At 49.3% G+C, this 21,378-nt stretch overlaps 2 protein-coding genes across 2 annotated transcripts in view; both read right to left on the bottom strand.

The window, feature by feature from the left end:
- Positions 1-21,378, bottom strand: part of LOC139279628 (cadherin-related family member 5-like) — a 184,900-nt gene that overhangs the window by 32,561 nt on the left and 130,961 nt on the right. Inside the window, exon 13 of the mRNA XM_070898739.1 lies at positions 19,212-19,284. Within this exon, the coding sequence (XP_070754840.1) occupies positions 19,212-19,284 (73 nt within the window). The remainder of the gene's footprint in view (positions 1-19,211; positions 19,285-21,378) is intronic.
- The window catches only part of LOC139280284 (malignant fibrous histiocytoma-amplified sequence 1 homolog), a 71,922-nt gene continuing 70,799 nt past the window's right edge, over positions 20,256-21,378 (bottom strand). The window contains exon 10 of the mRNA XM_070899961.1: positions 20,256-20,362. Coding sequence (XP_070756062.1) covers positions 20,256-20,362 — 107 coding nt within the window. The remainder of the gene's footprint in view (positions 20,363-21,378) is intronic.

Below are 21,378 nucleotides of genomic sequence, written 5' to 3'. Positions count from 1 at the left end.
AAAATCTGCCTATCTCTGCCTTAAATATATTCAATGACCCAGCCTCCACAGCTCTCTGGGGCAGAGAATTTCACAGATTTACAACCCTCTGAGAGAAGAAATTCCTCCTCATCTCAGTTTTAAATTCTGAGACTAAGGGCTAGTCTTTCGCCTTCATTGTCGGAGATTTTCTCGGCGGTACAGCTGTTTTTCCACCCGACGAGAGTTTCCAGGTAAATTTTTCAATGTTATCGGCCACTACTGAAGTCGCCTGCTGGGACCAAACCGCCCACGTGCAACGCCAAGAACAACCACGTAAGTTTGGCCTCAACTGCCGATGTCCAGATCGGCGAGAGACCCGCCCTGTAAAAACTGCTTAAACAGGGCGGTAAGGGGGGAACCCTGCAAAGAAAGATAAGTTAAAGGTTCTTTATTTATTTTTTAAATTTAAAAACGGCGATTAGTTATCAAACTGTCCTGGGAATGCTTTGTACGTTTTTATTTTTTTTAATTCACATTTTTTTAAAGTTTTCCCCCCCTCCCTAGGCCCAACCGCAGCCTCAGACTAAAACTTAGTACTTACCGTCCATTCCGGTAATGACCGCCCATGTTACTAACTTTCCACTTACCCACCGAGAAAACTGCCGAAAATGAGTGTGCAACGCCCATTATTTCACCGGGCGATTAGTTTTAATTACTTTAAACATAAAAATGGAAATTCTCACCAGCACTACTCACCGAACATTAGCAGTTCTTTTCAGTGGGCAATCGGGCGTTGAGGGGCTTTAGAGAAAATCTAGCCCTAGGCCCCTAGTTTTAGTTTCCCCTATGAGTGGAAATATCCTCTCTGCATCCATCTTGTCGAGCCCCCTCATTATCTTTATATGTTTCGATAAGATCACCTCTCATTTTTCTGAACCCCAATGAGTATAGGCCCAACCTACTCAACCTATCTTCATAAGTCAACCCCCTCATCTCCGGAATCAACCTAGTGAACCTTCTCTGAACAGCCTCCAATGCAAGTATATCCTTCCTTAAAAACGGAGACCAAAACTGTATGCAGTACTCCAGATGTGACCTCACCTTTACCCTGTACAGTTGTAGCAGGACTTCTCTGCTTTTATACTCTACCCCCCTTGCAATAAAATCCAACATTCCATTTGCCTTCCTGATCACTTGCTGTACCTGCATACTAACTTTTTGTGTTTCATGCACAAGGATCCCCAGGTCCCTCTGTACTGCAGCACTTTGCAATTTTTCTCCATTTAAATTATAATTTGCTTTTTTATTTTTTCTGCCAAAGTGGATAAACTCACATTTTCCCATATTATACTCCATCTGCCAAATGTTTGCTCGCTCACTTAGCCTGTCTATATCCCTTTGCAGATTTTTTGTGTCCTCCTCACAATTTTCTCTCCCACCCATCTTTGTATCATCAGCAAACTTGGCTACATTACACTCGGTCCCTTCATCCAAGTCAGTAATATAAAAGCAGGGGAATGCTAGGCCTCCCCACCCCACCCCACAATAATGGACGAATGGTATTACCAGATTCCACGGGCACTGGAGATGCGCCCGAAATGATGCTCGCACCTCCCCTGCCCCCCTGCTGACCCCTCCAGCTGGCCCCCCTGCCCTCCCTCTGACCCCTCCCGCTGACCCCTCTTTGCCCTCCCGCTGAACCCCCTGCTGACCCATCCCACTGACCCCCTGCTGACCCTCCTGCTGACCCCCCACGCTGACCCCCCATGCTGACCCCTCCGCTGACCCCTCCCACTGACCCATCCCCGCTAACCCCCCTGCTGACCCTCCTGCTGACCCCCCCTGCTGACTCCCCCCGATGACCCCCTCCTGCTGACCCCCTGTGTTGACCCTCCTGCTGACCCCCCCATGTTGACCCTCCTGCTGATCCCCCCTGCTGACCCCCCCCACTGCTGACCCCCCGTTCTGACCCCCCTGCTGACCCCCCTGCTGACCCCTCCCGCTGACCCCCCCCGCTGACCCTCCTGCTGACCCCCCCGCTGACCCCTCCTGCTGACCCCCCCGCTGACCCCTCCCGCTGACCCCCCTGCTGACCCCTCCCACTGACCCCCCCTGCTGACCCTCCTGCTGACCCTCCCACTGACCCCCCCCACTGACCCTCCTGCTGATCCCCCCGCTGACCCCCCTGCTGACCCTCCTGCATACCCCCCCTGCTGACCCCCCCCGATGACCCTCCTGCTGACCCCCTGTGTTGACCCTCCTGCTGACCCCCCATGTTGACCCTCCTGCTGACCCCCCTGCTGACCCAGCAAGCTGTGGCCCGGGGCAGGGGAGGGTGCGGGGGGTCAATGTTGGAGGGCAGTGTGGCCGCAGCGGGGGATCTGGAGGCTGACAGAGGTTGCCACTGGCCGTACTGAGGTCTGGCTTTGAGTCTGTGCTGCAGTCGTGGAGCTTTGCCCAGTTGGAGACCCTGTCAAAAACCCAGGCTGGGACAGCCCATGGCATTGCCATTGTGCGGCCTCACTCGGTTGATGTACTTACCTTCCAGTCCTCCTTCATCTTGCTCTCCCTGTGCCGCGCACCACCCACAGCTGTGAGATCCCCAAGCCCCTCCCACAGCAGCTTCTGGAGGAGTCCCGTAAAATCAATCATAGCTTCATAGAACGGTTACAGCACAAGAGCAGGCCATTTGGCCCATCGAGCCCGTGCCGGCTCTCTGCAAGAGCACTTCAGCCAGTCCCTCTCCCGCCCTTTCCCCGTAGCCCTGCAAATATTTTTCCTTCAGGTACTTATCCAACTCCCCTTTGAAAGATAAGATTGAGTCTGCCTCCACCACCCTCTCAGGCAGTGCATTCCAAATCCTAACCACTCGCTGCGTAAAAAGGTTTTTTCTTACATCACCTTTGGTTCTTTTGCCAATCACCTTAAATCTGTCTCCTCTGGTTCTTGACCCTCTGCCAATGGGAACAGTTTCTCTCTATCTACTCTGCCCAGACCCCTCATGATTTTGAACACTTCGATCAAACCTCCTCTCAACCTTCCCCACTCAAAGGAGAACAACCCCAGCTTCTCCAGTCTATCCACGTAACTGAAGTCCCTCATCCCTGGAACCATTCTCGTAAATCTTTTCCACACCCTCTCTAAGGCCTTCACATCCTTCCTAAAGTGCGGTGCCCAGAATTGGACACAATACTCCAGTTGGGTCCGAACCAGTGTTTTATAAAGATTCATCATAACTTCCTTGCTTTGTACTCGATGGGGGAGAAATCGCGTAGCGCCCCGCTTGGGACGATCAGTATTGCCGGGCCCTATACAAGTGACGCCGCCACCACCTTCCAAATTAGCGCTCCAGGAGGGAAGTGGAACGTTAAATTAAGTGCTGTCACTTCCCTTGGATGCTAAATCCAGCAAGCGTGGCGGGAGCGGTGCAACACGGCCCAATGTCCCGTGCAGCACTGTCGGTATCACAGGTTCCTTCCCTCCCTTAACGGGAAGGGTCATCACTGCAGGCTCTGCCTCTCTAGGTCCTTTATAATTCATTCCTAGGATGTGGGCATTGCCCTTGAGAAGGTGGTGGTGAGCCGCCTTCTGGAACCGCTGCAGTATGTGTGGTGAAGGTGCTCCCACAGTGCTGTTAGGGAGGGAGTTCCAGGATTTTGACCCAGCGATGATGAAGGAACGGGGATATATTTCCTAGTCAGGATGGTGTGTAACTTGGAGGGGAACGTGGAGGTGGTGGTGTTCCCATGCTCCTGCTGCCCTTGTCCTTCTAGGTGGTAGAGATCGCGGGTTTGGGAGGTGCTGTCGAAGAAGCCTTGGCGAGTTGCTGCTGTGCATTTTGTAGATGGTGCACACTGCAACCACAGTGCACCGGTGGTGGAGGGAGTGAATGTTGAAGGTGGTGGATGGGGTGCCGATCAAGCAGGCTGCTTTGTCCTGGATGGTGTCGAGCTTCTTGAGTGTTGTTGGAGTTGCACTCATCCAGGCCAGTGGAGAGTATTCCATCACACTCCTGACTTGTGCCTTGTAGATGGTGGAGAGGCTTTGGGAAGTCAGGAGGTGAGACACTCGCCATAGAATACCCAGCCTCTGACCTGCTCTTGTTGCCACAGTATTTATGTGGCTGGTCCAGTTAGGTTTCTGGTCAATGGTGACCCCCGGGATGTTGATGATGGGGGATTCGGCGATAGTAATACCATTGAATATCAAGGGGAGGTGGTTAGACTCTCGTTTGTTGGAGATAGTCATTGCCTGGCGCTTGTGTGGCGCAAGTGTTACTTGCCACTTATCAGTCCAAGCCTGAATGTCGTCCAGGTCTTGCATTATCGGAGGAGTTGCAAATGGAACTGAATCATTATAAATATGGCGGGAGTAACTATGACTCTCTTCGGGGAGTCTAGGTTTACAAACTAACGTGGCCACCCTCTGAGTTCTAAGTCACAGTGACTCTACTGCTGGTTCGCTGGGCAACATGTCAACGTTGGCTAAACCACTGGCCGAGGAACTCAAAATCGGCAGGGTAACCACCATTGCCACAAATGACTAAGTGCCGCTACTCCAAGGGATCAGGGGCCACGAGAAGATTCTCCAAGTTGAAGATGTTAAAAAGGACATGGAGGAGAAGCACTTCTAGAAACAGTCGAAGAGACTGTGCTGTCCAAATGTCACTCCCAGAGCCCCAGGCTGTGGGTATGGAACCAGGTCGGATTCCACACAGGGCTGATAGTGCAAATAGTTGTTGTTGGTGTACCTGGTTGGTTATTGGGTCGTTATCATTGATGTATTGCTTGTTATAATAATGCATGTCTGTTTTTATAAAGTTTCACATGCATCAGACGATGACTAAAGGGCGATTAACTTTAACCTCACTGTTACGTTTAGAATAACTCCACAAGACTGTACATCTTCAGCTCAAACTGTTGTGACCTTGGTCTCTTTATTGCAACTCCAGAGTGAGGAGGCAGCATGGTAGTCTGCCTTTTATACCTGCTTGCCCAGGGTGTACAGGTGACCCTTGGGTCTCCCACAGGTGCGCCCCCTGGTGGCAAGTTTTACACATTGGTAGTGTTTACATACATAACACTCACCACACGGCCTCAGTTCGGCCTCTCCCTTGGTAGTGGTTTCTATGCTTGGAGACCCCTGTGCTGGCCACCTGTACTCATGCCCGACCCTCTTTACCACCAGAGTCCCCGCAGCCCTCCCTGGCCTGTGGTGATTCACCGGACTTTGCCCCGTGGACGAGCCTTGTAAAGACTTGAAATCGACACTCATCCAATGGGGCTGGTCCCACAAGCCTACCCAAATAGTCAGTAACAAATCCGACAGGGAATTCAGGAGACCTTGCCACTATTTGGTGGCCTAGAGCAAATACCCAGTCACAGCCCTGCAAACAACTCATTTAGCGAGATTCCCATCGGGGAAACCCATCGGTAGATGGAGAAAAGCAGTGCAATTGGCCCAAAGTCTCATAACAATGTGATTGACACCAAAAAAGTAAAGAATTCGGGCAAAAATGGCCTTTTAGTTGCTCACTGCCTCATGTTCGCCTCTAATCGATCACCTTGTGACCCTGGGCACCCAGCGATGGGTGGTGTGAAATGGTGAAGGTCCTGGCGACATGAATGTTGGGGAATAACACACAGGTCAGAGTGATGCTACCCCCCCCCGCCCCCCCCACCCCTCACTCCCCCGGCTTCAGGCAGACACTTGCTGCCTTCGATTATTTGCCCGGCAGATAAAATGGAGATGTGACGTTTGAAATCCCCAGCGACTCTCCCTCTGCCCGCCCCTGGTGGGCACCACAACCCCATTGTAGGGGCACCACGGGCCACAATTATTGTCGCTGAGCTTGTGAAAGAAGTGAATTCTTGTTTCTTCGTTTTATTCTTTGGTAAATGATTAACCCAGAGAAAATTAAAACCTCAGGCAGTATAAACAGAGTCCACAGATTACCGGGGAGTAAAGTCTGTATGATACAGAGGTCATGATCGCAAGTTCCACTCCAGCAATTTGTGATATTGAATTAAATAAATCTGCCGATCTGTGGACTGGCCTCAGATAAAAGTGATCATAAAAACTGCCGGATTGTCGTTGAAACCCAACGGGCTCACAGATGTCCTTCAGGGAAGGGAACCTGCCATCCTAACCTGGTCTGGCCTACATGTGACTCCAGTCCAGCAGGTTACTCAGTTGTAAAACAACAAGTTGTTGAAGATGAAGGTATAATAAGAACATAAGAAATAGGAGCAGGAGTAGGCCATAAGGTCCCTCGAGCCTGCTCCGCCATTTAATACGATCATGGCTGATCCAATCATGGACTCAGGTCCACTTCCCTGCCCGCTCCCCATAAACCTTGCCCATCACCATCTTCTCAGGGCAACTAGGGACGGCCGATCAATGCCGGCCTTGCCAGCGATGCCCACCACATAAGAACCACATTTTATAAAGACTCCTTCACCACACGGACTGCAGCGGTTCAAGGCGGCTCACCACCACCTTCTCAAGGGGCAATTAGGGATGGGCAATAAATGCCAGCCTTGCCAGCGATGCCCACATCCCAGGAACAAATAAAAAAGAAACTAATCTTGTATGATCGCGTATCCTTTAATCAACACTGGATTCTGTGGCAGATACTCAATAGCATTTCTGAAGCCACTGACAAATTTCTGTTGGTGAGGCAACTTTTTTACAGCTGATTTTCATGTAATCTCTCCAAATATGTGTCCCAGTCATGACTTGGAGGGGAACGTGGTGTTCCCATGCGTCTACTGCCCTTGCCCTTCTAGGTGGTGGAGGTTGCAGGTTTGGGAGGTGCTGCCGAAGAAGCCTTGGTGAGTTGCTGCAGTGCATCTTGTAGATGGTACACACTGCAGTCACGGTGCGCCGGTGGTGAAGGGAGTGAACGTTGAAGGTGGTGGAGGGAGTGAATGTTGAAGGTGGTGGAGAGCGTGCTGGAGAAATACCACCAACGATGTCTCGGCAAGATCCTACAAATCCCCTAGGAGGACAAATGCACCAACATTAGTGTCCTCGACTAGGTCAACATCCCCAGCATTGAAGCACTGACCATACTTGATCAGCTCCACTGGGCAGGCCACATTGTCCGCATGCCAGACACAAGACTCCCAAAGCAAGCGCTCTACTCGGAACACCTTCACTCAAACGAGCCAAATGTGGGCAGAGGAAACATTACAAGGACACCCTCAAAGCCTCCCTGATAAAATGCAACATCCCCACTGACACCTGGGAGTCCCTGGCCAAAACCTGTCCTAAGTGGAGGAAGTGCATCCGGGAGGTCGCTGAGCACCTCGAGTCTCATTGCTGAGAGCTGCAAAAACCTAGCGCAGACAGCGGAAAGAGCATGTGGCAAATCTGACCCACCCTCCCTTACCCTCAACGACTATCTGTCCCACCTGTGACAGGGACTATGGCTCACGTATTGGACTGTTCAGCCACCTAAGGACTCATTTTAAGAGTGGAAGGAAGTCTTCCTCGATTCTGAGGACTGCCTATGATTGATTAATTGATTGATTGATTGGATGTTGAAGGTGGGGGAGGGAATGGGTGTTTAAGGTGGGGAGGGAGTGGGTTTTTAAGGTGGGGGAGGGAGTGGATGTTTTAAGGTGGGGGAGGGAGTGGGTGTTTTAAGGTGGGGAAGGGAGTGGGTGTTTTAAGGTGGGGGAGTGAGTGGGTATTTAAGGTGGAGGAAGTGGGTGTTTAAGGTGGGGGATGTTATGTATGTAAACATTACCAATGTGTTGGACTTGCCACCAGGGGGCGTACCTGTGGGAGACCTAAAGGTCGCCTGCACACCCTGGGAAAGCAGGTATAAAAGGCAATGTACCATGCTGCTTCCACACTCTGGAGTTACATTAAAGAGACCAAGGTCACAACAGTTTGAGCTTACAATATACAGTCTTGTGGAGTTATTCTGAACATAACAATTGGCGACGAGTAACGGATCACAAACTTTCACATGGTTATGGCTGCCGTTGGTATTCTTGAGAGATTTGTTGAGGGTGATGATTGGGAAGCCTGTGTTGAGCGTCTTGACCAGTACTTTGTGGCCAACGAGCTGGAAAAGAAACCGCGGTCAAGCGCAGGGCGATTCTCCTCACCATTTGCGGGTCCACGATATATGGCCTCATCAAAAATCTGCTAGCACCGACAAAACCAATGAAGAAGACATATGAAGAGTTGTGCACGCTGGTTCGGGAACACCTCAAGCCAAAGAAGAGCATCTTGATGGCCCGGTTTTATATGCACCATCGCTCCGAGGGCCAGGACGTGGCGAGCTACGTCGTCTAAGACGCCTTGCGGGACCGTGCTTATTTGCTGGATTTTTGGGGGAAGTGTTGTGGGACTTTTTCATGCTTGGAATCAGCCACTAGGTAATTCTTCGCAAACTGTTGTTTTCCAGTTCCCTAAATCTGAGCAAGGCCATCACGATAGCCCAGGCTTTCATGTCCACGAACGATAACACTAAACAGATATCATTAAAGCATCGAAGCTCACCGGCAAGTACTGTGCATAAAATAATGCTTTCAGCAGGCAGAACTGTACATGACAGGGCCTACACGCCTGCAGAGGCCAGACCTAGGATGACTCAGAGTCCGCCGTGAGGCGTGAATGCGAATCCATTAACACCATATTGGCGCTGCGGGGGTAATCATCGAATCCATCAATGTCGATTCAAGCACTACGTGTGCAAGGGCTGTGGAACAATGGGGCACCTCCAGCGAATGTGCAGACGTGCTGCGACTCACCATGTGGCAGAGTCGGCAGAAGATGACCAATCTGACGAGGATCACACTGAACGAGTAAGAGAGGCAACTCAACCTGAGGCTGAAGAGGAAGTGAATGGGGTACACACCTTCACCACCAAAAGCCCTCCGATAATGTTAAAAGTCAAATTAAACGGCATTCCAGTTTCCATGGAATTGGACACAGGGTCGAGTCAGTCAATTATGAGCCAGAAGGCTTTTGAGAAACTGTGGGGCAACAAGGCACAAAGGCCAAAACTAAGCCCGAACCACACCAAGCTGCACACTTACACCAAAGAGCTCATATCAGTCATTGGCAGTGCGGCAGTGAAGGTATCGTATGATGGAGCTGTGCATGATTTACCACTATGGATTGTACCAGGCGATGGCCCAATGCTGTTCAGCAGAAGCTGGCTAGGAAAGATCCGATGGAACTGGGATGACATCAAAGCACTGTCTTCAGTGGATGACACCTTGTGCGCCCAAGTGCGAAACAAATTCCTGTCGTTATTCGAGCCAGGCATAGGCAACTTCACAGGCGCCAAAGTGCAGATCCATCTAGTCCCTGATGCACGACCCATTCATCAAAAGGTCCGAACGGTTCCATACATGATGCGAGAGAAAGTCGAGATCGAGCTGGACAGACTTCAACGAGAGGGGATCATATCGGCAGTCGAGTTCAATGAGTGGGCCAGTCCAATTGTTCCGGAGTTGAAAAGCGATGGAATGGTCAGAATCTGCGGGGACTACAAGTTAACGATCAACTGAGTCCCGTAACAGGACCAGTACCCACTACCCAAAGTGGATGACCTGTTCGCAACGCAAGCAGGGGGGAAGTCGTTCACCAAGCTGGATCTAACCTCTGCTTACATGACACAGGAACTGGCTGAACCTTCGAAAAAATTGACGTGCATCAACACGCACAAAGGACTGTTCATATACCAGAGATGCCCCTTTGGGATTCATTTGGTTGCAGCCATCTCCCAGAGGAACAGGGAGAGTCTGCTGAAATCGGTTCCGCACACCGCGGTGTTTCAAGACGACATCTTGATCACTGACCACAACACCACCGAACACTTGCACAACCTGGAAGAGGTTGTAAAGCGACTGGACAGAGTGGGACTCAGGCTGAAATGCTCCAAGTATGTTTTCCTGGCACCAGAGGTCGAATTTCTGGGGAGAAAGATTGCGGCAGACGGCATCAGACCCACGGAGGCCATCAAGAATGCCCCCAGACCACAGAATGTGACGGAGCTGCGTTCGTTCCTGGGACTCCTCAACTATTTTGATAACTTTCTACCGGGGTTGAGCACTTTGCTGGAACCCTTGCATTTATTGCTACGTAAGGGTGATGACTGGGTTTGGGGTAAATCTCAAGAGACAGCCTTTAACAAGGCCAGAAATCTGCTATGTTCTAACAAGTTACTTGTATTGTATGACCCGTGTAAACGTTTAGTACTAGCTTGTTGTGATGCCTCTTCGTACGGGGTCGGGTGTGTGTTACAGCAAGCCAATGTATCAGGCAAACTGCAACTGGTTGCTATGCGTCCAGAAGTTTATCTAAGGCTGAAAGAGCCTACAGTATGGTTGAGAAAGAAGCATTAGCATGCGTATACGGGGTTAAGAAAATGCACTAATACCTATTTGGACTCTGGTTCGAGCTCGAAACTGACCACAAACCGCTCATTTCGCTGTTCTCAGAAAGCAAAGATATTAACACCAATGCTTCGTCCCGCATCCAAAGATGGGCACTAACGTTATCTGCATATGACTATGTAATCCACCACAGACCAGGCACTGAGAACTGTGCTGATGCCCTCAGTCGGCTACCATTGCCCACCACCGGGGTGGAAATGGCGCAACCCGCAGATTTGCTTCTTGTAATGGATGCTTTTCAGAGAGAAGGGTCACCCGTCATGGCTCACCAGATCAGGACTTGGACTAGCCAGGACCCTGTGCAATCACGAGTAAAAAGCTGCAACCTCAATGGGAGCTGGTTGGCGGTTCCTGGGGAAATGCAAGACAAAATTAAGCCGTTCCACCGACGCAAGGATGAAATGTCCATCCATTCAGACTGTCTCCTATGGGGGAATCGTGTAGTTTTGCCAAAAAAAGGCAGGGAAACGTTTATATGTGACTTTCACAGTACCCACCCAGGCATAGTCATGATTGAAGGCGATCGCTAGGTCGCACGTTTGGTAGCCCGGCATTGACTCGGAATTGGATCCATGCGCACACCACTGTAACATTTGTTCACAGTTGAGCAATGCACCAAGGGAGGCCCCATTGAGTCTGTGGTCATGGCCCTCCAAACCGTGGTCCAGGGTCCACGTAGATTTCGCTGGCCCCTTTCTAGGAAAGATGTTCCTAGTAGCAGAGGACGCTTACTCTAAATGGATTGAATGTATAATAATGTTGTCATGTCCGTCCACTGCCACCATTGAAAGCCTCCGGGCCATGTTCGCCATCCATGGTTTGCCCGACATCCTTGTTAGTGACAATGGACCATGTTTCACCAGCTCGGAATTCAACGAGTTCATGACCCGCAATGGCATCAAGCATGTCAGGTCTGCGCCGTTTAAGCCCGCATCCAATAGTCAAGCAGAACGGGCAGTCCAAACCATCAAGTAGAGCTTGGAACGCATGATGAATGGTTCCCTGCAGACCCGGCTATCTCGGATTCTGCTCAGCTACCGCACGGGACCCCACTCGCATACTGGGGATCCCCCTGCAGAATTGCAAATGAAGAGAGCACTCAAAACAAGACTCTCCTTAGTCCACCCGGATCTCAATGATCATGTAGAAACCCGGCGTCACCGGCATAACGTGTACCACGATCGCGCGGCTGTATCACGTGACATTGAACTTAATGACCCTGTGTTTATTCTTAATTACAGTCATGGTCCCAAATGGGTTGCTGGCACTGTGTTAGCCAAGGAGGGGAATAGAGTGTTTGTTGTCAAACTTTTGAATGGACAAATGTGCAGAAAGCACTAAGATCAGACCAAACTGAGATTCACTGACAACCAAGAACAGTTTGAAGAGGACATTACCATCAATGATCCACCCACACACACCCAACCAGCAATCGACCTCGCGGTCAACCACAAGGATGAACCCAACAGTCCGATCAGACCAGCCACACCGCAGTGCAGCAATGATCCAACCGACTCACCCATGCCAGGACTTCAACTCAAGTGATCAACCCGGGAACACAGAGCCCTGGATCGCCTCAACTTGTAAATAACTTGTATCTAAGACTTTAGGGGGGAATGATGTTATGTATGTAAACATTATCAATGTGTGGGACTTGCCACCAGGGGGGCACACCTGTGGGAGACCCAAGGGTCATCTGCACACCCCGGGCAAGCAGGTATAAAAGGCAGTCGACCATGCTGCTTCCTCACTCTGGAGTTACATTAAAGAAACCAAGGTCACAACAGTTTGAGCTTACAATATAAGTGAATGTTTAAGGTGGGGGAGTGGGTGATTAAGGTGGGGGAGGGAGTGATGTTTAAGGTGGGGGAGGGAGTGATGTTGATGGTGGGGGAGGGAGTGATGTTTAAGGTGGGGGAGGGAGTGATGTTGATGGTGGGGGAGGGAGTGATGTTGATGGTGGGGGAGGGAGTGATGTTGATGGTGGGGGAGGGAGTGATGTTGATGGTGGGGGAGGGAGTGATGTTTAAGGTGGGGGAGGGAGTGATGTTGAAGGTGGGGGAGGGAGTGATGTTGAAGGTGGGATAGGGAGTGGGAGTTGATGGTGGGGGAGGGAGTGATGTTGATGGTGGGGGAGGGAGTGGGTGTTGATGGTGGGGGAGGGAGTGATGTTGAAGGTAGGGGAGGGAGTGGGTGTTGAAGGTGGGGGATGGGACACACTGCAGCCACGGAGCACCGGTGGGGGCGGAGAGGGCGTCAATGAATTGAACATACCGGGGGAAGCTTTATCCGCATTTTCCCTCTCACTGGAAATTCAAGTGGATTCTGCCCACGATTTTCTGCCCATTCCTCTTACTTCCAATGTGTTAGAAACGATGGAAGAACATGGGCAAATTTGCTGTACTCAGTCCCAGCTGGTTAGGATTCTCACCAGGAGCAGAAACTCAGAAACTTGCCCTCATTACTTCTCAGTCTTGTACCTTCACTGGGGCAGCTCGCTTGAAACGTATTAAAGATTCACATTTCCAGAGGTCGAACCATGTCTGTAACAGACCATTAAACGACACTGGGACCCGAGGATTACGCGGCCCTATCACATTAATTCACTTCAGTCTAATAGAATCATAGAATTACAGAAAGTTACAGCACGGAGGAGGCTATTTCGGCCCATTGTGTCCACGCCGGCCAACCAAGAGCTATCCAGCTGAATCCCACTTTCCAGCCTTGGTCCGGAGCCCTGCAGGTTACGGCACTTCAGGTGCACATCCAAGTACTTTTTAAATGTGGCGAGGGTTTCTACCACCTTTTCAGGCAGTGAGTTCCAGACTCCCACCACCCACTGGGTAAAGAAATTTCTCCTCATATCTCCTCTAAACCTCCTACCAATTACTTTCAATCTATGTCCCCTAGTTGTTGACCCCCCTGCCAAGGGAAACAGGTCCTTCCTATCCACTCTATACAGGCCCTTCATAACTCAGTCAGATCTCCCCTCAGCTTCCTCTGTTCCAGCATCTCCAATCTTTCCTCACAGCCAAAATTCTCCAGTCCAGGCAACATTCTTGTAAATTTCCTCTGCACCCTTTCCAGTGCAATCATATCTTTCCTGTAATGTGGTGACCAGAACTGCACACAGTACTCCAGCTGCAGCCTAACCAGTGTTTTATACAGTTCAAGCATAACCTCCTTGTTCTTGTATTCCATGCCTCGACTAATAAAGGCAAGTATTCCATATGCCTTCATAACCACCTTATCTACCTGGCCTGCGACTTTCAGGGATCTGTGGACATGCACTCCAAGGCCCCTTTGTTCCTCTACACTTCTCAGTGTCCTACCATTTTATGTATTCTCTTGCCTTGTTAGCCCTCCCCAAATTCATTATCTCACACTTCTCCGGATTGAATTCCATTTGCCAGTGTTCTGCCCACCTGACCAGTACATTGATATCTTCCTGCAGTCCGCAGCTTTTTTCATTATCAACCACATAGCCTATTTTAGTGTCATCTACAAACTTTTTAATCATACCCCCAACATTCAAGTCCAAGTCATTGATATATACCACAAAAAGCAAGGAACCCAGCACTGAGTCCTATGGAACCCCACTGAATACAGGCATCCAGTCACAAAAACACGCATCAACCATTACTCTTTGCTTCCCGCCTCTGAGCTAATTTTGGATACAACTTGCCACTTTGCCCTGGATCCCATGGGTTATTATTTTCGTGACCAATCTGCCATGTGGGATCTTCTCAAAAGCCTTGTTAAAATCCATATACACCATGTCAAATGTACTGCCCTCATTGACCCTCCTGGTTATCTCCTCAAAAAATGTAATCAAGTTAGTAAGACATGACCTTCCCATAACAAATCCATGCTGATGGTCCTTGATTAATCTGTGTCTTTCTAACTGAAGATTTATCCTGTCCATCAGAATTTTTCCCAATAATTTTCCCACCACCGAGGTTAGGCTGACTGGCCTGTAATTACTCGGTCTATCCCCTTCTCCCTTTTTAAACAAAGGTACAACATTAGCAGTCCTCCAGTCCTCTGGCACCACACCTGTAGCCAGAGAGGATTGGAAAATGATGGTCAGAGCCTCTGCTATTTCCTCTTTTGCTTCGCTTAAGAGCCTGAGATACATTTCATCGGGCCCTGGGGATTTATCCATCTTTACAGCTGCTAAGCCCCTTAATACTTCCTTTCTCACTATGTTTATCTCATCTAATATTTCACACACCTCCTTCCTCATTGCAAAGTCTGCATCGCCCCTCTCTTTTGTGAAAACGATGCAAAGTATTCATTAAGAATCCTACCCACGTCTTCCACCTCCACACACAGATTTCCTTTATGGTCTCTAATAGACCCCACTCTTTCTCTAGTTATCTTCTTAATGTATTTATAAAACATCTTTGGGTTTTCCCTGATTTTACTTGCCTATATTCTTTCATGCTCGCTCTTTGCTTTCCTGATATCTTTTTTAATTGCACCCCTGCTCTTATACTCCTCCAGAGTTTCTGCAGTGTTGAGTTTGCAGTATCTGTCATAAAGAGTGACTAAAGTAAATGTTGGTCCCTGAGAAGATGAGAAGGGGGATTTAATAATGGGATATGTGGAAATGGCTGAGACCTTAAACAATTATTTTGCCTCGGTCTTCACAGTGGAAGAAACAAAAACTATGCCAAAAATTGCTGGTCACGGGAATGTGGGAAGGGAGGACCTTGAGACAATCACTATCACTAGGGGGGTAGTGCTGGACAGGCTAATGGGACTCAAGGTAGACAAGTCCCCTGGACCTGATGAAATGCATCCCAGGGTATTAAAAGAGATGGCGGAAGTTATAGCAGATGCATTCGTTATAATTTACCGAAATTCTCTGGATTCTGGTGAAGTACCATCGGATTGGAAAACAACTAATGTAATGCCTCTGTTTAAAAAAGGGGGCAGACAAAAGGCAGGTAACTATAGGCCGGTTAGTTTAACATCTGTAGTGGGGAAAATGCTTGAAGCTATCATTAAGGAAGAAATAGCGGGACATCTGGATAGGAATAGTGCAATCAAGCAGACGCAACATGGATTCATGAAGGGGAAATCATGCGTAACTAATTTACTGAAATTCTTTGAGGATATAACGATCATGGTGGATAGAGGTGTACCGATGGATGTGGTGTACTTAGATTTCCAAAAGGCATTCGATAAGGTGCCACACAAAAGGTTACTGCAGAAGATAAAGGTACGCGGAGTCAGAGGAAATGTATTAGCATGGATCGAGAATTGGCTGGCTAACAGAAAGCAGAGAGTCGGGATAAATGGGTCCTTTTCGGGTTGGAAATCGGTGGTTAGTGGTGTGCTGCAGGGATCGGTGCTGGGACCACAACTGTTTACAATATACATAGATGACCTGGAAGAGGGGACAGAGTGTAGTGTAACAAAATTTGCAGATGACACAAAGATTAGTGGGAAAGCGGGTTGTGTAGAGGACACAGAAAGGCTGCAAGGAGATTTAGATAGGTTAAGCGAATGGGCTAAGGTTTGGCAGATGGAGTACAATGTCGGAAAATGTGAGGTCATCCATCTTGGGAAAAAAACAGTAAAAGGGAATATTATTTGAATGGGGAGAAATTACAAAATGCTGTAGTGCAGAGGGACCTGGGGGTCCTTGTGCATGAATCCCAAAAAGTTAGTTTGCAGGTACAGCAGGTAATCAGGAAGGCGAATGGAATGTTGGCCTTCATTGCGAGAGGGTTGGAGTACAAAAGCAAGGAGGTCCTGCTGCAACTGTACAGGGTATTGGTGAGGCCGCACCTGGAGTACTGCGTGCAGTTTTGGTCATCTTACTTAAGGAAGGATATCCTAGCTTTGGAGAGGGTACAGACATGATTCACTAGGCTGATTCCGGAGATGAGGGGCTTACCTTTTGATGATAGATTGAGTAGACTGGGTCTTTACTCGTTGGAGTTCAGAAGGATGAGGGGTGATCTTATAGAAACATTTAAAATAATGAAAGGGATAGACAAGATAGAGGCAGAGAGGTTGTTTCCACTGGTCGGGGAGACTGGAACTCGGGGACACAGCCTCAAAATATGGGGGAGCCAACTTAAAACCGAGTTGAGAAGGAATTTCTTCTCCCAGAGGGTTGTGAATCTGTGGAATTCTCTGCCCAAGGAAGCAGTTGAGGCTAGCTCATTGAATATATTCAAATCACAGATAGATAGATTTTTAACCAATAAGGGAATTAAGGGTTATGGGGAGCAGGCGGGTAAGTGGAGCTGAGTCCACGGCCAGATCAGCCATGGTCTTGTTGAATGGCGGAGCAGGCTCGAGGGGCTAGATGGCCTACTTCTGTTCCTAATTCTTATGTTCTTATGTTCCTATTAATGTTAGGGAAGTACAGAACCAGGGGTCACAGTCTAAGGATAAGGGGTAAACCATTTAGGACCGAGATGAGGAGAAACTTCTTCACCCAGAGAGTGGTGAACCTGTGGAATTCTCTACCACCGAAAGTTGTTGAGGCCAATTCACTAAATATATTCAAAAAGGAGTTAGATGTAGTCCTTACTACTAGGGGGATCAAGGGGTATGGCGAGAAAGCAGGAATGGGGTACTGAAGTTGCATGTTCAGCCATGAACTCATTGTATGGCGGTGCAGGCTCGAAGGGCCGAATGGCCTACTCCTGCACCTATTTTCTATGTTTCTATGTTTCTATAAGCTTCCCTTTTTTTCTTTATCTTACCCTGGATGTCAGGGACACTAGATTTGTTAGCCCCAACTTTTTTTTAAGGGAACATACTTGTTCTATACCCTCAGGATATCCTCCTTGAATACCTCCCACTGCTCTGACACTGATTTACCACCAAGTAGCCGTTTCCAGTCCACTTTGGCTAAATCCCATCTCAGCTCAACAAATTGGCTTTAACCCACCCAATTGAGAAATTTATTCTTGGTCCCCCTTTGTCCTTTTCCATAACTACCCTAAATCTTACTGAATTATGATCATTAGCACCAAAATGCTCTCCCACTAAGACCCCTTCCACCTACCCCTCTTCATTCCCCAAAACCAAGTCCAGAACCGTACCCTCCCTTGTTGGGCTTGTTACATACTGGCTAAAGAAGCTCTGCTGAATGCATTTTAGGAATTCTGCACCCTCTGTCCCATTCACACTGCTTTTTTCCCAGTTAATATTCGGGTAGTTGAAATCCCCCACTATTACAGCTCTATAGTTTTTGCACTTCGCAGCAATTTGCCCACATATTTGTTCTTCTATCTCCCTCTGACTGCTTGGGGGTCTATAGTACACTCCCAGAGGTGTAATCACCCCTTTTTTGTTCTTCAATTCAACCCATATGGCCTCATTTGACAATCCTTCCAACATATCATCCCTTCTCACAGCTGTAATTGTTTCTTTAATTAATACTGCGACCTCCCCTCCTTTTTTACCCCCCCCTCTCTATCCCGTCTGAAAACCCTGTAACCAGGAATGTTGAGCTGCCATACCTGCCCTTCTTTCAGCCATGTCTCAGTAATAGCTATAATATCGTACTCCCAAGTGTCAGTCTGTGCTCTCAGCTCATCTGCCTTATTCCCTATACTCCTTGCATTGATGTATAATACCATTTAGTATTGCCAAACTCCCTTGTTGACTATTTCCCAGCCCTTGTTTCCTCTGTCTTCCAAATTCACTTTCTACTTTTCTGCTGCCCAATTCCAGCTTTGCTTCTCTCCCCACTGAATCTATTCTCCGGTTCCCATCCCCCTGCCAAGCTAGTTTAAACCCTCCCCAACAGCTCTAGCAACACCCTCCCCCCACCGCCCCCCTGTTGAGGTGCAACCCGTCCGGCTTGTACAGGTCCCCACCTCCCCCAGAAGCGGTTCCAATGCCTCAAGAATCAAAAGCCCTCCTGCCTGCACCATCTCTCCAGCCACGCATTCAACTGCTCTATCCTCCTATTTCTGTACTCACTAGCATGTGGCACTGGGAGTAATCTGGAGATTACTATCTTTGAGGTCCTGCTTTTTAATCTCTCTCCTAGCTCCCTAAACTCTGCCTGCAGGACCTCATCCCTCTTTCTACCTTTGTCATTAGTCCCGATATGGACCACGACCTCTGGCTGTTCTCCCTCTCCCCCCAGAATGCCCTGCAGCCGCTCGGTGACATCCTTGACCCTGGTACCAGGGAGGCAACATACCATCCTGGAGTCACGTCTGCGGCCACAGAAACGCCTGTCTGCTCCCCTAGCCATCGAATCCCCTACCACTATTGCTCTTCCATTCTTCTTCCTCCCCCTGTGCAGCTGAGCCACCCGTGGTGGCCGTGGACTTGGCTCTAGCTGCACTCCCCAGAGGCACCGTCGCCCCCACCGGTACTCAGAAGAGAATACCGGTTGGAGAGCGAGATGGACTCAGGGGACTCCTGGACTACCTGCCTAGTCCTCCTATTTTGTCGGATGGTTACCCACTCCCTCTCTGCCTGCACACTCTTAAGCTGCGGGGTGACCACCTCTAGAAATGTGCTATCCACGTAACTCTCAGTCTCGCAGATGCACCGCAGTGACTCCAGCCGCTGTTCAAGCTCTGAAACGCGGAACTCGAGTTGCCGTAGCTAGTGACACCTCCTGCACACATGGTCGTCCAGGCTACGCGAAGAGTTCAGGACTTCCCACATGGCACAGGATGTGCAATCCACGGAACTGAGCTGCCCTGCCATGCTTCTAGTTAATAGACTTGAAACTACCCAGCAGAAATAAACTTTAAAGCTTAGCAAAACACACTCAGCACTACTAAGCAATCAGCTCTTACACTCTATACTAATACACATGGAGCAAAACACATTTACCGTTATTGTTGATGATTTTCACTGTGACTTTGGTCGTAGTGCTGACTCCATACTCATCATCTGTCGCTTTTACCTGTCGAAACACGGCAGGTGGAGATCACACATTAACACTGGGCACCACAGGGTCAGAGTGCAGCCTTTAGATCATTCTGATCCACGTTAATGGGCAACATTTTCACAGGCTATACAACAACAACTTGTATTTATACAACGCATTTAATGTAGTAAAATGTCCTCAGGTGCTTCACAGCAGCATTATAAGGCAAAACAAATAAATAAAAATAAATTTGACACTGAGCCACATAAGAAGAAATTAGCGCAGGTGACCAAAAGCTTGGTCAAAGAGGTAGGGTTTAAGGAGCATCTTGAAGGAGGAGAGAGAGGTAGAGAGGCGGAGAGGTTTAGGGAGGGAGGGAGTTACAGAGCTTAGGGCTTCAGGCAGCTGAAGGCACGGCCACCAATGGTTGAGCGATTATAATCAGCAATGCTCAAGAGGGCAGAATTTGAGGAGCGCAGATATCTCGGGGGGGGGGGGGGGGTTGTGTCAGGCTGCAGCTAGTCAGGAGATAGACTCCATAATAGTAGCGGTATATAACGAAACTGATGACAGCACTGAGTTAGGAGGCACAGTAATCATCATCATAGGCAGTCCCTCGGAATCGAGGAAGACTTGCTTCCACTCTTAAAATGAGTCCTTAGGTGGATGAGCAGTCCAATATGAGAACCACAGTCCCTGTCACTGGTGGGACAGATAGTCGTTCAGGGAAAGGGTGGGTGGGACAAATTTGCCGCACGTTCTTTCCGCTGCCTGCGCTTGATTTCTGCATGCTCTCGGCGATGAGACTTGAGGTGCTTAGCGCCCTCCCGGATGCTCATGGTCTATAGGGCTGTAGTAATACTCGCCCTCCTGTTTGGGTCAGAGATGTGGACCATATACAGTAGACACCTCAAGTTGCTGGAGAAATACCACCAGCGCTGTCTCCGCAAGAGGCACAGTAAGTGGGGGAGATGGAAGTGGGAAGTCGCAAAGCGACAGTGATAGATTCAGTGAATGGGCAAACGGGCTTCAACGTGGGGAACTGTGAGGATGTCCATTTTGGACCCAAGCATGATAAAATCAGAGTATTGTCTAAATGCTGAGAAGCTGGGAACTGTGGGGGGAACAGGGAGAAAAGATCATTAAATGGTAAATGGAATGTTGGCCTTTATCTCGAGGGCTGGAATACAAAGGGGAGGGAGTGATGCTTCAGTTGTATGGAGCTCTGGTCAGACCCAACCTGGAGTATCCATTCAGTCCTGGGCCTCGCCCCTCAGGAAGGATATATCGGCCTCGGAGGGGGAGCAGCGCAGAGTCACCAGAATGATACCGGGGCTAAAAGGGTTAAATTACAAGGGCAGGTTGCACAGACTGGGCTTGGATTCCAGCGAATATAGAAGATTAAGGGGCGATCTAATCGAGGTGTTTAAGGTGATTAAAGGGTTTGATCGGGTAGATAGGGAGAAACTATTTCCTCGGGTGCGGGGAGTCCAGAACAAGGGGGCATCTCCTTAAAATTAGAGCCAGGCCGTTCAGGGATGATGTCAGGAAGCACTTCTTCACACAAAGGGCAGTGGGCATCTGGAACTCTCTCACCCAGAAAGCTGTTGAGGCTGGGAGTCAATTAGAGCTTTCAAAACTAAAATTGATCGATCTTTGTTGAATAAGGGTATTGAGGGATACAGAACCAAGGCAGGTAAATGGAGTTAAGATACAGATAAGCCACGAGTTCATTGAATGGGGGAACAGGCTGGAGGGGCTGAATGGCCTCCTCCTGTTCCTATGTTCCTAGATATATAATTCTAGAATGGTCACAGTGGATTGGAAAGTAGCAAAAGCCTCACACCGTCTCGGCTCAGCTAGGCACCGGGGTGGGTTAAACTGGAGAGGGGCACAATGGGACTGGGATCTAACATTACGGGGAGGGGGGGGGGCGAGAGGGGGGAAGCGCGGAGGGGAGGGAGAGTGGGAGTGGGGAGTGGGAGGGGGGGAGGAGGGGGGAGGAGGAGGGAGAGAAGGATGAGGGAGGAGAGGAGGAGGAGGTAGAGGGGGGAGGGAGAGGGAGGAAGGAGAGGAGGAGAGGAGGGAGAGAGGAGGAGGAGGAGGGGCAGTGAGGAGCAGGGGAAGCGG

This window comes from Pristiophorus japonicus, chromosome 14 (assembly GCF_044704955.1).
Source record: "Pristiophorus japonicus isolate sPriJap1 chromosome 14, sPriJap1.hap1, whole genome shotgun sequence".
In the NCBI taxonomy this organism is placed as follows: domain Eukaryota; kingdom Metazoa; phylum Chordata; class Chondrichthyes; family Pristiophoridae; genus Pristiophorus; species Pristiophorus japonicus.
This window is presented reverse-complemented; position numbering and strand designations above follow the sequence as displayed.